The sequence below is a fragment of the Chaetura pelagica genome, unplaced genomic scaffold (assembly GCF_000747805.2).
Source record: "Chaetura pelagica isolate M959 unplaced genomic scaffold, ChaPel_1.0 scaffold144, whole genome shotgun sequence".
Lineage (NCBI taxonomy): Eukaryota > Metazoa > Chordata > Aves > Apodiformes > Apodidae > Chaetura > Chaetura pelagica.
In genome coordinates this window covers 164,786-174,942 of record NW_009952978.1, presented here as the reverse complement: position 1 = coordinate 174,942, position 10,157 = coordinate 164,786, and the positions used below count along the sequence as shown (strand labels likewise).

The following is a 10,157-nucleotide window of genomic DNA, read 5'->3' as shown; positions in this document are numbered from 1 at the left end:
AGTGGCATTCTGTATCCTTCTTTGCCAAGAGGAATCGTATCAGTGTAATGGTGGACAATGACTTGACCTCATCTGCTCATGCCTCCATACCTCTACAAATTTATTCAGGAGATACTTTATATTTTGGAGGTGAATCATGCTATTTATTTATGTTGGCAATATCCCACAGTAAAACATTTTTTTTTCCTAATTTTTCCCGACTTACCTGATCAAATGTTGAAAGTTATTTGGCTTGCCTTAAGTCTTCTTTGCCTAGCTTGGTTATCTCTACATTTTTCAGGTGCTGCTCTGATGTTATCAAGCTTGAATTTCTTTTAAAATTATAATGTTGGGTAAAATAAATTACCATCTTAAATCCATTGTTTTCTGGTATAATGACAGTAGCTGACAATCAGACACAGAATCACAGGATCATCATGACTGGAAAGGACCTCTAAGATCATCAAGTCCAACAACCAACACACAAAACCACCCCCAAAAAACCCCACATAACCACAGCCTTGGTCACTGGAGCAGGTCCTGAAGCACCCTCTGGTCCTTTTCTCTTGGGCAGTTACCCAGCCATTCTGCCCCAAGCCTGTAGTTGCCTGGGGTTATTGTGACTGAAATGCAGGACCCAGCACTTGGACTTACTGAATGTCATACAGTTGGCCTCAGCCCATCAATACAGCCTGTCCAGGACTCTCTGCAGTGCATTCCTACCCTCTAGCAGACTGACACTTCGACCCAATTTGGTGTAATCTGCAAACTTACTGAGGGAGCACTCAATCCCCTCATGCATATCATTGATAAAGATATTGAAGAATACTGGCTCCAAAACGGAGCCCCAAGGGACACCATTGGTGACTGACCCCCAAGTAGATTTGATTCAGTTTTACTCTGGGCCTGGCCATCCAGTCAGTTTCTTACCCGGAGTACACTTGTCTATACCATGATTTGCCAGCTTCTCCAGGAGAATGCTATGGGGAATGGGGTCAAAAGCCTTACTAAAATCTAGGTAGACAACATCCACAGCCTTTACCTCATCCAACAGGCAGGGTACATGGTCACAGAAAGAGATCAGGTTTGCCAAGCAAGACCTCCCTTTCAATGCTGGCTGGCCCTGATCTTCTGGATGCCCTGCATTGCCATGTAAGTGCACTCAAGATGAGCCTCTCCATGATGTTTCCTGGTATTGAGGTCAGGCTGACATGTCTGTAATTTCTCAGATCCTCCTTCTGGCCCCTCTTGTAGGTGGACATCATATTAGCCAGCCTCCAGACATTTGGGACCTTCTCTGTTAGCAAGGACCGTCGATAAATGAGAGTGGCTTGGTGAGGTCCTTCTCCAGCTCCTTCAGTACTCTAGGGTGGATCCCACTTGGCCCCATAGACTTGTGTGTCTAGACATACAGTCTCAATTTCATTTTTTTTTTTTCATTGTGACACGACTTTCCTATGTTTGAAGATTATAATTTGTGTCTAAAAACTGTGTTCAGATATCTTAATTTCCTTAGGAATGTTTACAGTTATCTGTCACCAAGTGATTTTGTCATTAAGAACACATATTTTTACTGATAGGGTTGAGCAGTTTGTTATGAAACTAAATCTCTCACAAAGGGACTACGTAATACCAATGTTAAATACCATTTTAATTAATGATTCAGCACTACACTAATGTTTCATCTCTTAATAACATAGAAATACAAGATTGAACTATTTAATAACAATTCTGGAATTTCTGAGAAAATTGAAAATTATATACAAAACCTCAAATGAATAATGACAGAGTATAAAGATCAGCTCCTTTGAAACAATAAGTTGTAAATAAACTCATGCTCACAAGAATACAGTAACTATAGGAACACTGTGTGAGCATCCAGGCTCACATCTGACATCTAGCCTTCTCTCCTAAAGATACCTCTTGACTTGGCTGATAATCCACTAAAGATACAGGCTTTAAATAATCAGAAAACTGTTTTGTTTTTCTTTTCCTTCCATGTTGCTCTAGGTTTGTACACCTCTGTTAGGTGATTTACACTATTGCAGTGTTGATAGCACAGGTGAATAAATAAGGAGAGATGTGGGCACTCACAAATAGAAGCATACTTAAGTTTTATACCAGGAAATTTCTTTTTACCTTTTGGTGAGTGGAGCGTTCAAATTAACTCTAAGAACACTGAAAGTTCTAACTGCACATCAACCCCTCTACTTCTCTGATTTCATCTTTATAGCTAAAATCATCAGCTAGTGCATGTTGCACAAACTTGGGGAAAATTAGCAGGTTTCCAAGTTTAGAAAAAAAATAAAATGTTATATCATATATTACTGCCAAAATGAAGACAATGCATTTTCACTTTCTTTCTAAGATACATGAATATTTACTGTGATTCTATATGCTGATTGTTAAAACATGACTATTAACTTTCCAGGAGAGGTGTCCTGCAGATAAGGGGGTTATTTTGTTTATTTTAATGACTACAAACTATGCAAGAAATGTGTATGCTTAGCTAGGAAAATGTGTGATAAACATGAAAATACTTTAATATTCTGTCAACACAATTTCTTGTCATGTTACCATAAAGGAGAAACTACTTCTTTTTGCTTTTGGAATAATAACTCCTTGCAACTATAAGAGCAAAAAAAAAATACTGTTTATTATTGCAAAAGGCAAAGGATAAATTTCATTAATAAAGGACTTATTTATATATTTAGTATCTAATGTGCACTTTTAAAAAACGTATCTATATTAGATATGTGGTTGTACACTCATTTGAATAGATATATTAGTTTCCATCGTCATTTTGCTTTCTGCACTGTCTTTACAGGACTTCAGAAAGTACCCATTAGCTCTGAGAAATAGATAAACAAGATGGTCTTTGAACATTGTGAACCAGGGTGCAGTATTGTTTGACTAAGATGAAAGAGTAGCTCTTGTGTGTTATTCCAGAAGTAGTATTACCATTTATCACAGAATCAATCATAGAATCAAATAATTGTTTGGGTTGGAAGGGACCTTAAAAATCACCTAGTTCCAATTCCCTTGCATGGACAGGGGCATCTACCACTAAACCAGGTTGCTCAAAGCCCCATTCAGCATGACCTTGAACACCTCCAGGGAGGGAGCATCCACAACCCTGCACAAAGCCTCATCCTACCTGGCCTTGAACCCCCCCGGGGAGGGACCATCCACAACCTCCCTGGGCAACCTGCTCCACTGCCTCATCAGCTGCACAGCAAAGAGTTTCTTACTAATGTCTAACTTAAATCTACCCTCTCTCAGCTTAAAACCCTTTCCCCTTGATCTATCAATACACACCCTTGTAAAAAGTCCCTCCCCAACTTTCCTGTAGGTCCCCTTCAGGTACTGGAAGGCTGCTAGGAGCCTTCTCTTTTCCAGGCTGAACAGTACAAACTCTCTCAGCCTCTCTTCATAGGAGAGGTGCTCCATCCCTCTGATCAGTTTTGTGGCCCTCCTCTGGACTTGCTCCAAGAGCTCTGTGTCATTACTGTGTTGAGGGCTGTGGAACTGTATACAGTACTCCAGGTAGGGTGTCACCAGAACAGAGGGGCAGAATCACCTCCCCTGACCTGCTGGCCACATTTTTTTGATGCAGACCAGGACACCATTGGCCTTCTGGGCTGCAAGTGCACATTGCCAGCTCATGCTGAGCTTTTCATCAACCAACACATCCAAGTCCTTCTCCTCAGGGCTGCTCTCAATCCAAGCTCCACCCAACCTCTACTTGTTCTTGGGTCTGCCCCACTCCAGGTGCAGGACCTTGTACTTGGCCATATTGAACTTCACGATGTTGGCCTGGGCCCACCTCTCAAGCCTGTAAAGGTCCCTCTGGATGGCCTCCCATCCCTCCAGTGTATCAACCACACCACAGAGCTTGGTGTCATGAGCAAACTTGCTGAGGGTAGACTCGATCCCACAGACTATGTCGCTGACAAGAGATGTTAAACATCACCAGCCCCAGTACCAACCCCTGAAGAATGCCACTTGTCACAGGTGTCCATCTGGACATCGAGCCATTGATCACTACTGTTTGGGTGTGACCATCCAACCAATTTCTTATCCACCAAATGGTTCATCCATCAAATCCATATCCTTCCAGTTTTGAGACCAGGATTTCATGTGGAACAGTGTTGAATGCCTTGCACAATATCAGGCAGAAGTCAGTTGCTCTTCCCTTGTCCACTGATGCTCTGACCCTATCGTAAAAGGCCAGCAAATTTGTCAGGCATGATTGGTGAAGCTCTTGGTGAAGCCTTGTTGGTTGCCAACAACCACCTCCATGTTTTCCATGTGCTTTAGCAGAGCCTTCAGGACAATCTGCTCCATGATTTTGCCAGGCACAGAGGTGAGACTGACTGGTCTGTAGTTCCCTGGGTTTTCTTTCTTCCCCTTGCTGAAAATGGGAGTTAAGTTTCCCTTTTTCCAGTCAGTGGGAAGTTCACCAGACTGCCATAGTAATTTATGCGTGTATATATACATATATATACACACATACATGCAGATAATATTTTTGTATTGCTCTCCAAATTGCATGTGCCTCCTTCTGCCTTTTCTGTACTTTCTTTTTGTGTTTTTACTCACTCAGGAGCTCCACTTTTATGTTTGCAGGCCTTCTGCCACACTTACTTAAGTATCTTGATATTGCTATATGCTTATCTTCTTATGCTCCTAAGAGCTCTGTTGAAAGAATAACCAGCCCTTTTGCTGGATCCTGAACAAGTCCTGAACAGACCAACGCTGGCTCTTCTGAAGTCCTGGGCTGTAATTCTGCTTTTTTTTTGTTCTCTTCTCTGAATCATAAACTCCAGTCTCATGTTTGCTGTAACCAACAGTGTCTTTTGGCTTCAGTTTTTCAACCATTTCTTCCTTGTCTATCAGTAGCAGGTCCAAACAAGCATCCTAGCTGTCGCTGATGACCTGCATCAATAAGTTGCTTTCAGTATTTTCTGTAATATTTTGAACATACTGATAAATTAAATCAGTGTACCTAGAAAACTAGTTTTTGACATATTTGTCTTCAGTTGTGACTTAAAACTCGTCCAAATCATGTGGACCTTGTATTATAACCTAAGATCTCATGTCTAAGATCAGTAAATTCCATTCATTGCTCTGAAACTGTTGCTTGGGTTATCCTTTACCCAAATTCTTAGTGATGCTTTCTCATGTTTTTTAACAACAGTTAGAGTGCACAGAAGTATTTCTTTACAGCTTCAACACCATGTCTAATGAGAAAAGATTTAGTTAAATCTTCTACCCATAAAGTTTACAATATCTGGAGATTATCAAAGCTCAGTCTGTTTTTGGAATATAAACATTTTTCACCTTTTTTTTTTTTTTTTTTTTTTTTTTTAACCAGCTTCTATGCTTCTTTCAGGCTGCCCTAGTAGTGGAAACATTTCTGAATGTAATGCCTCATTTGGTGGCTTTCAAGGATGCATGCGACTCATTACTATTGATAACAAAACAGTGGATATGATCTCAGTTCAGCAAAATATTGTTGGAAATTTCAGTGACCTTCAGATAGATTTATGTGGCATTATAGACAGGTAAGAAAACAATATTTTTTCATGTATTTATTTATTGAATATTTTGTTTCCAATACTGACTTGATGACAAAGAACAGAACACTTACAAAAATTGCATGCTGCTTCTTTGGTAAGAAGTCAAAAGTCTAGAATAAGTACAGTGTACACAGCACAGCAGTTTTCATGCACTGCAAATAAAATTAGAGTAACTGTGGTTAAAATTATTTTATTATTCCAATTGATTTTAGTTACTTGACTTTCTTTTCAAGTAAAGCTATACACACAAATCCTCTCCTATATTATATAGCCCCATTCACCCTTTAAAATGCTATGTTCTTCACAAATTGTTGCTGCTTCCTATACTCTAGTCATTCAGAAAGACAGGAGATAGCACTTATCACTTTGAATGAGAAATCCTTTTAGGCTATAGTCAGAACTACTCTTATAATTTCCAACAGGTTTATATATTTATTTAGTTAGTTAGCTTTCGGGAAAGAGACAGAACCATTAACAGAATGTCAAAATAATGTAAAGTGGGGATCTGCATATTTTTTTTGTATGCAATTACTTAAATGGAATCTCAGCAAGATTGTAAGTGGAAAACATCACAAAATTGGCTCATAATTTGTTCCAGTTATGGTATGTGTTTTACTGTCAATTTTTCAATGTATGGTGTAACTAGGAACTTCTCAAAATGCTCATTTCAGAGCTGTGGTTTAGGAACCATCTCTTCCTCCATGAGTACAAAAGTGTTTTACCTAAATTTTTAAAGGAAATGGTACATTTTTACATGCATTGATTCCAGATCCTGTCAGCTTTTGAATGGTCATAGTACTTAAAAATGTGTAGCAACACTGTGAATCTCATTATATAGAAATCCAGAATTATTTGCTGTATTATATCTTATTCAGTGCAAGTTCAGTTTATTTAGAACTTCACTCTACCTTTTTGATTGCTATTTTGTTGCTTTTGAACATTCCTTCAAAGAGGTTAGATTTATATATAGACTTTCCTTGTATTTTTATCTTTCCAATTTTTATAGCATATGAAGAGAGTTATCATTACTTCATGTCAATGCCATTGCCACTTTGGGGTTTTTTGGGTTTTTTTTTTTTCAGTATGTACTTGCTTAAGTCATTTAAGCTTCCAAGCCACTTCCTTTTTAAAAATGCTTTTATTATTTTCTGTCACAATTAACTATTTTTTTGTTTCAATTTGGTTTGGGTTTTTTTTAGTTTGTGTTACTCTCATAGTTCATAAAAATTGTGTGTGGCTTCCCATGATCAATGATACAAAAAAAAATTAAAATAATGTTAATATGGAAAGTTTTTGTTTGATTTTGTTTTCCCTAAAATTTGCTAATGTTAATTTGAGTCTTATATATTGAAAATTGCACATTTCTTGCACTAGTTCTGTGAGATTTAGCTTTCAGCTCTCAGCCTGCATAACATATATCTTCCTAACTTCTCAAAAAAAAAAAAGTATCATCCATTGTTTTTAATACATTTCATTACACTTATCCTAATTTATATCAAAATAGATGTTTTTATAAAGTCTTCATGATCTTGTGCTAGGTTATTCTCGAAACTGTTTCTTCCCAGTTTCTTCACACTGCACCATTCCATTTGATATCTTAAGATTATCACCTGGAACAAGCGTGTTTCTCTCTATCAGACTTCTGTTGCATCACACCAAGTTGGTAGGATGCATCTTTCTTTGCCAACATTACAATTGCTTACATGTATTAAACAATTTCTAACAGGCACTTTGCATCATTTTGTGAACAGCATCATTTGAGAGAATACACTGTCTCTCTGTAATGATTTCTTGATGTCTTTCGTTGCCCTAAGCTAAATTAATAATCATTTTTGTCAATGTGGTCCTAATGGTAGATATCCCACTCACATCTGAGGGCAAACCAACCACTTCATCTTGGGGTCTTTATGGGAGTCTTTGCATCTGCAATTCAAAACTGGGAAACATGACACAAATTCTGGAGCTATTGATTGCTTCTGTAGTAGAAACAATGGATTACTGATTATAATAGCTTTAGACATTTAAAATGCATTAACATAAATAAAAAGTACTGCTTGCATAACTATCAGAATTTATACGCAATAGTAAATAAAAGGAAAGTAATTCTATTGAGTCCATTATTCACTTCACATACATATATATATACTGTGGTATGTGGATCATTGCTGGACGCCACATGCCCACTAAAGCTACTCTATCACTCCCCCTTCCACACTGAGCAGGGAGAGAGAAAATATATTGAAAAGCTTGTGATTCAAGATAAGGACAGGGAGGAAGCACTCAGCAAAAGGCAAAACAGGCAAAACAGACTCAACTTGGAGAAATTAGTTTAATTTATTACCAGTCAGATCAGAGAAGGGTAATGATAACTTAAGCCAGATCTTAAATCACTTGCCTCCACTCCTTCATTCTTCCTAGGCTTAACTTCACTCCCCATTTCTCTACCTCCTTTGCCACAGTGGCTCAAGGAGATGGGGAATGGAGGTTGCAGTCAGTTCGTCACATGTTGTTTCCGCTGCTCCTTCCTTCTCATGGAAAGGACTCTTCACAGTCTTCCCCTGCTCCGGTGTGGGGTTCCTCCCAAAGGAGACAGTCCTCCATTAATTTCTCCTATGTGAGTCCTTCCCATTGATTGCATTTCATGTATCCCCTCCATGGAGTGAAATCCTTCAGGAACTGACTGCATCAGCATGGGTTCCCCATGGAGCCACACATCCTGCCAGAAAACCCACTAAGTATGGACTCCTCTTTCCATGGGTGCACAAGTCCTGGCAGAAGTCTGTCCCCCTGCAGGTTCCCCATGGGGTTGCAGTCTCCTTTGAGCATCCACTTGCCCCAGCTTCATGGGCTGCAGGTGGTTATGTTCTCCATTATTAACTTCTATAGTCTTCACCACAGGCTGCAGGGCAATCTCCGTTCTGCCATCTGCATGCCCCTTCCTCCCCCTTCTTTACTGACCTTGGTATCTGCACTTCTCTTACATATTCTTTCTTCTCTCTCCAGCTGCAATTGCACTAATAATTTCTGTTTATTTGCTTCCCCCTTCTAAAATACATTATTACACAGGTGCTACCACCATCACTGATGGGCTTGGCCTTGGCCAACAGTAGGTCCATCATGGAGCTGGCTGGCATTGGCTCTGTAAGACAAAGGGGAAGCTTTCAATAGCTTCTCACAGAATCCAAACCTGTAGCCTCTTTGCTACCAAAGCCTTGCCACAGAAACTCAGTAAATATGTATATGTACTTAACACATATAAAGTAGATTTGTAGTGATCTGTAGTGCTCACTGACAGAAGGTTGATTAATCATTCATTTATTTGTTTGGTAATTTATTACCTTGTTCTTTTTACACAAAACAAACAAACCCCCCACTATCTTAGTATTTTCTGTTTTCTCTGTTCACTAAACTTTGCATTTCCTCCTCCAATGCTTAAATTATTATGATTCTTACCAGTCATTTTTATTCCCATGTTCCTTCATTTAGCCTTTTTCTCCATGAGGAGAGCGAACAGAGGCAGCGGCTACGACAAGCAGTCTGCCTTAACAGCAAACGTAACTGATTTAAGAGATACAGGGGACTTCCCGGAGCCAGGGAAGCCTGTTGGACAGACGGGAGACCGGAAGGGCTCAGCAGCTCTTTGAAGAGAGAGTGATGTGGCAGAAGGCATCGCTGGGGCAACCGCCTGGCATGTAAACATGGCCATACGGGGAAGCTTCCAGCTACCACTAGGGGAGTGAACAGGGGCAGTGCCCATGGCAGAGAGCAGCGAGAGGAAGGCATGTGGGAGAGACTGATAGGAGGCACTGGGGAGGGCAAGCGGGCAGGCAAGGCAGAATGGAAGATGGTCTCCACTCGTTCGAAGCCGCAGTTAAAACAACTTTGGAACCCAGACTGATCTGCCTCAGAGGCAAGCAGCTGTTCAGGGTGTCAGGCTGCATGGAGTGTCTGAGTCTGTGACTCTTGTAGGATGATAGCAAAGACAACATCTCTGCGCACTACAACCAGCTAATTGATCTGCTCAACCTGGTTGCTGGGCTTAAGCAGAAAGTGTAGAAGTTAAGGACCATGTGGGAATGTGAAAGGGAAATAGATTGGTGGAGCTGCACCCTGCTGTCCTTAGGGAAAAGGCAGCAGGTGGTAGCTTCACGAGACGTAGAAGATCCCCAGCCCTCTGGTCACCAGGAGGAAGGACAGGAACTCTGAGAGGATGGGGTGGGGGGGGATGGAAGCAGGTCCCTGCTAGGAGTAGCAGGAGAGTTCTCACTGGTCACTCCTCACATTTCCAGGTGCCCTTACAGAACAGATACAGGGCTCTGGAGATAGGGGACCAGTTAAACAGGGATGCTGAGAAAGCCCCATCCAGGAAGCTGCTGAAGCAGCCAGCTCAATGCAATAGGATTGCTTCCAAGAACTTGCCAAAGCAACCAGCTCCTCCTATTAAGACTGCTTCTGAGAAGAGCAAGAGGAGGGTGATAGTGATAGGTGATACCACTCTGAGGGGAACTGAAGGTCCCATATGCCAGCCAGACCCTTCCCACAGGGAAGTCTGCTGCCTCCCTGGAGCCAGGGTAAGGGATATAACCAGGAAACTTC

General features: G+C 40.6%; 1 protein-coding gene across 1 annotated transcript in view; it reads left to right on the top strand.

The window, feature by feature from the left end:
* Positions 1–10,157, top strand: part of CNTNAP4 (contactin associated protein-like 4) — a 179,892-nt gene that overhangs the window by 104,159 nt on the left and 65,576 nt on the right. The window contains exons 9-10 of the mRNA XM_009996385.1: positions 3–129; positions 5,375–5,546. Coding sequence (XP_009994687.1) covers positions 3–129; positions 5,375–5,546 — 299 coding nt within the window. The remainder of the gene's footprint in view (positions 1–2; positions 130–5,374; positions 5,547–10,157) is intronic.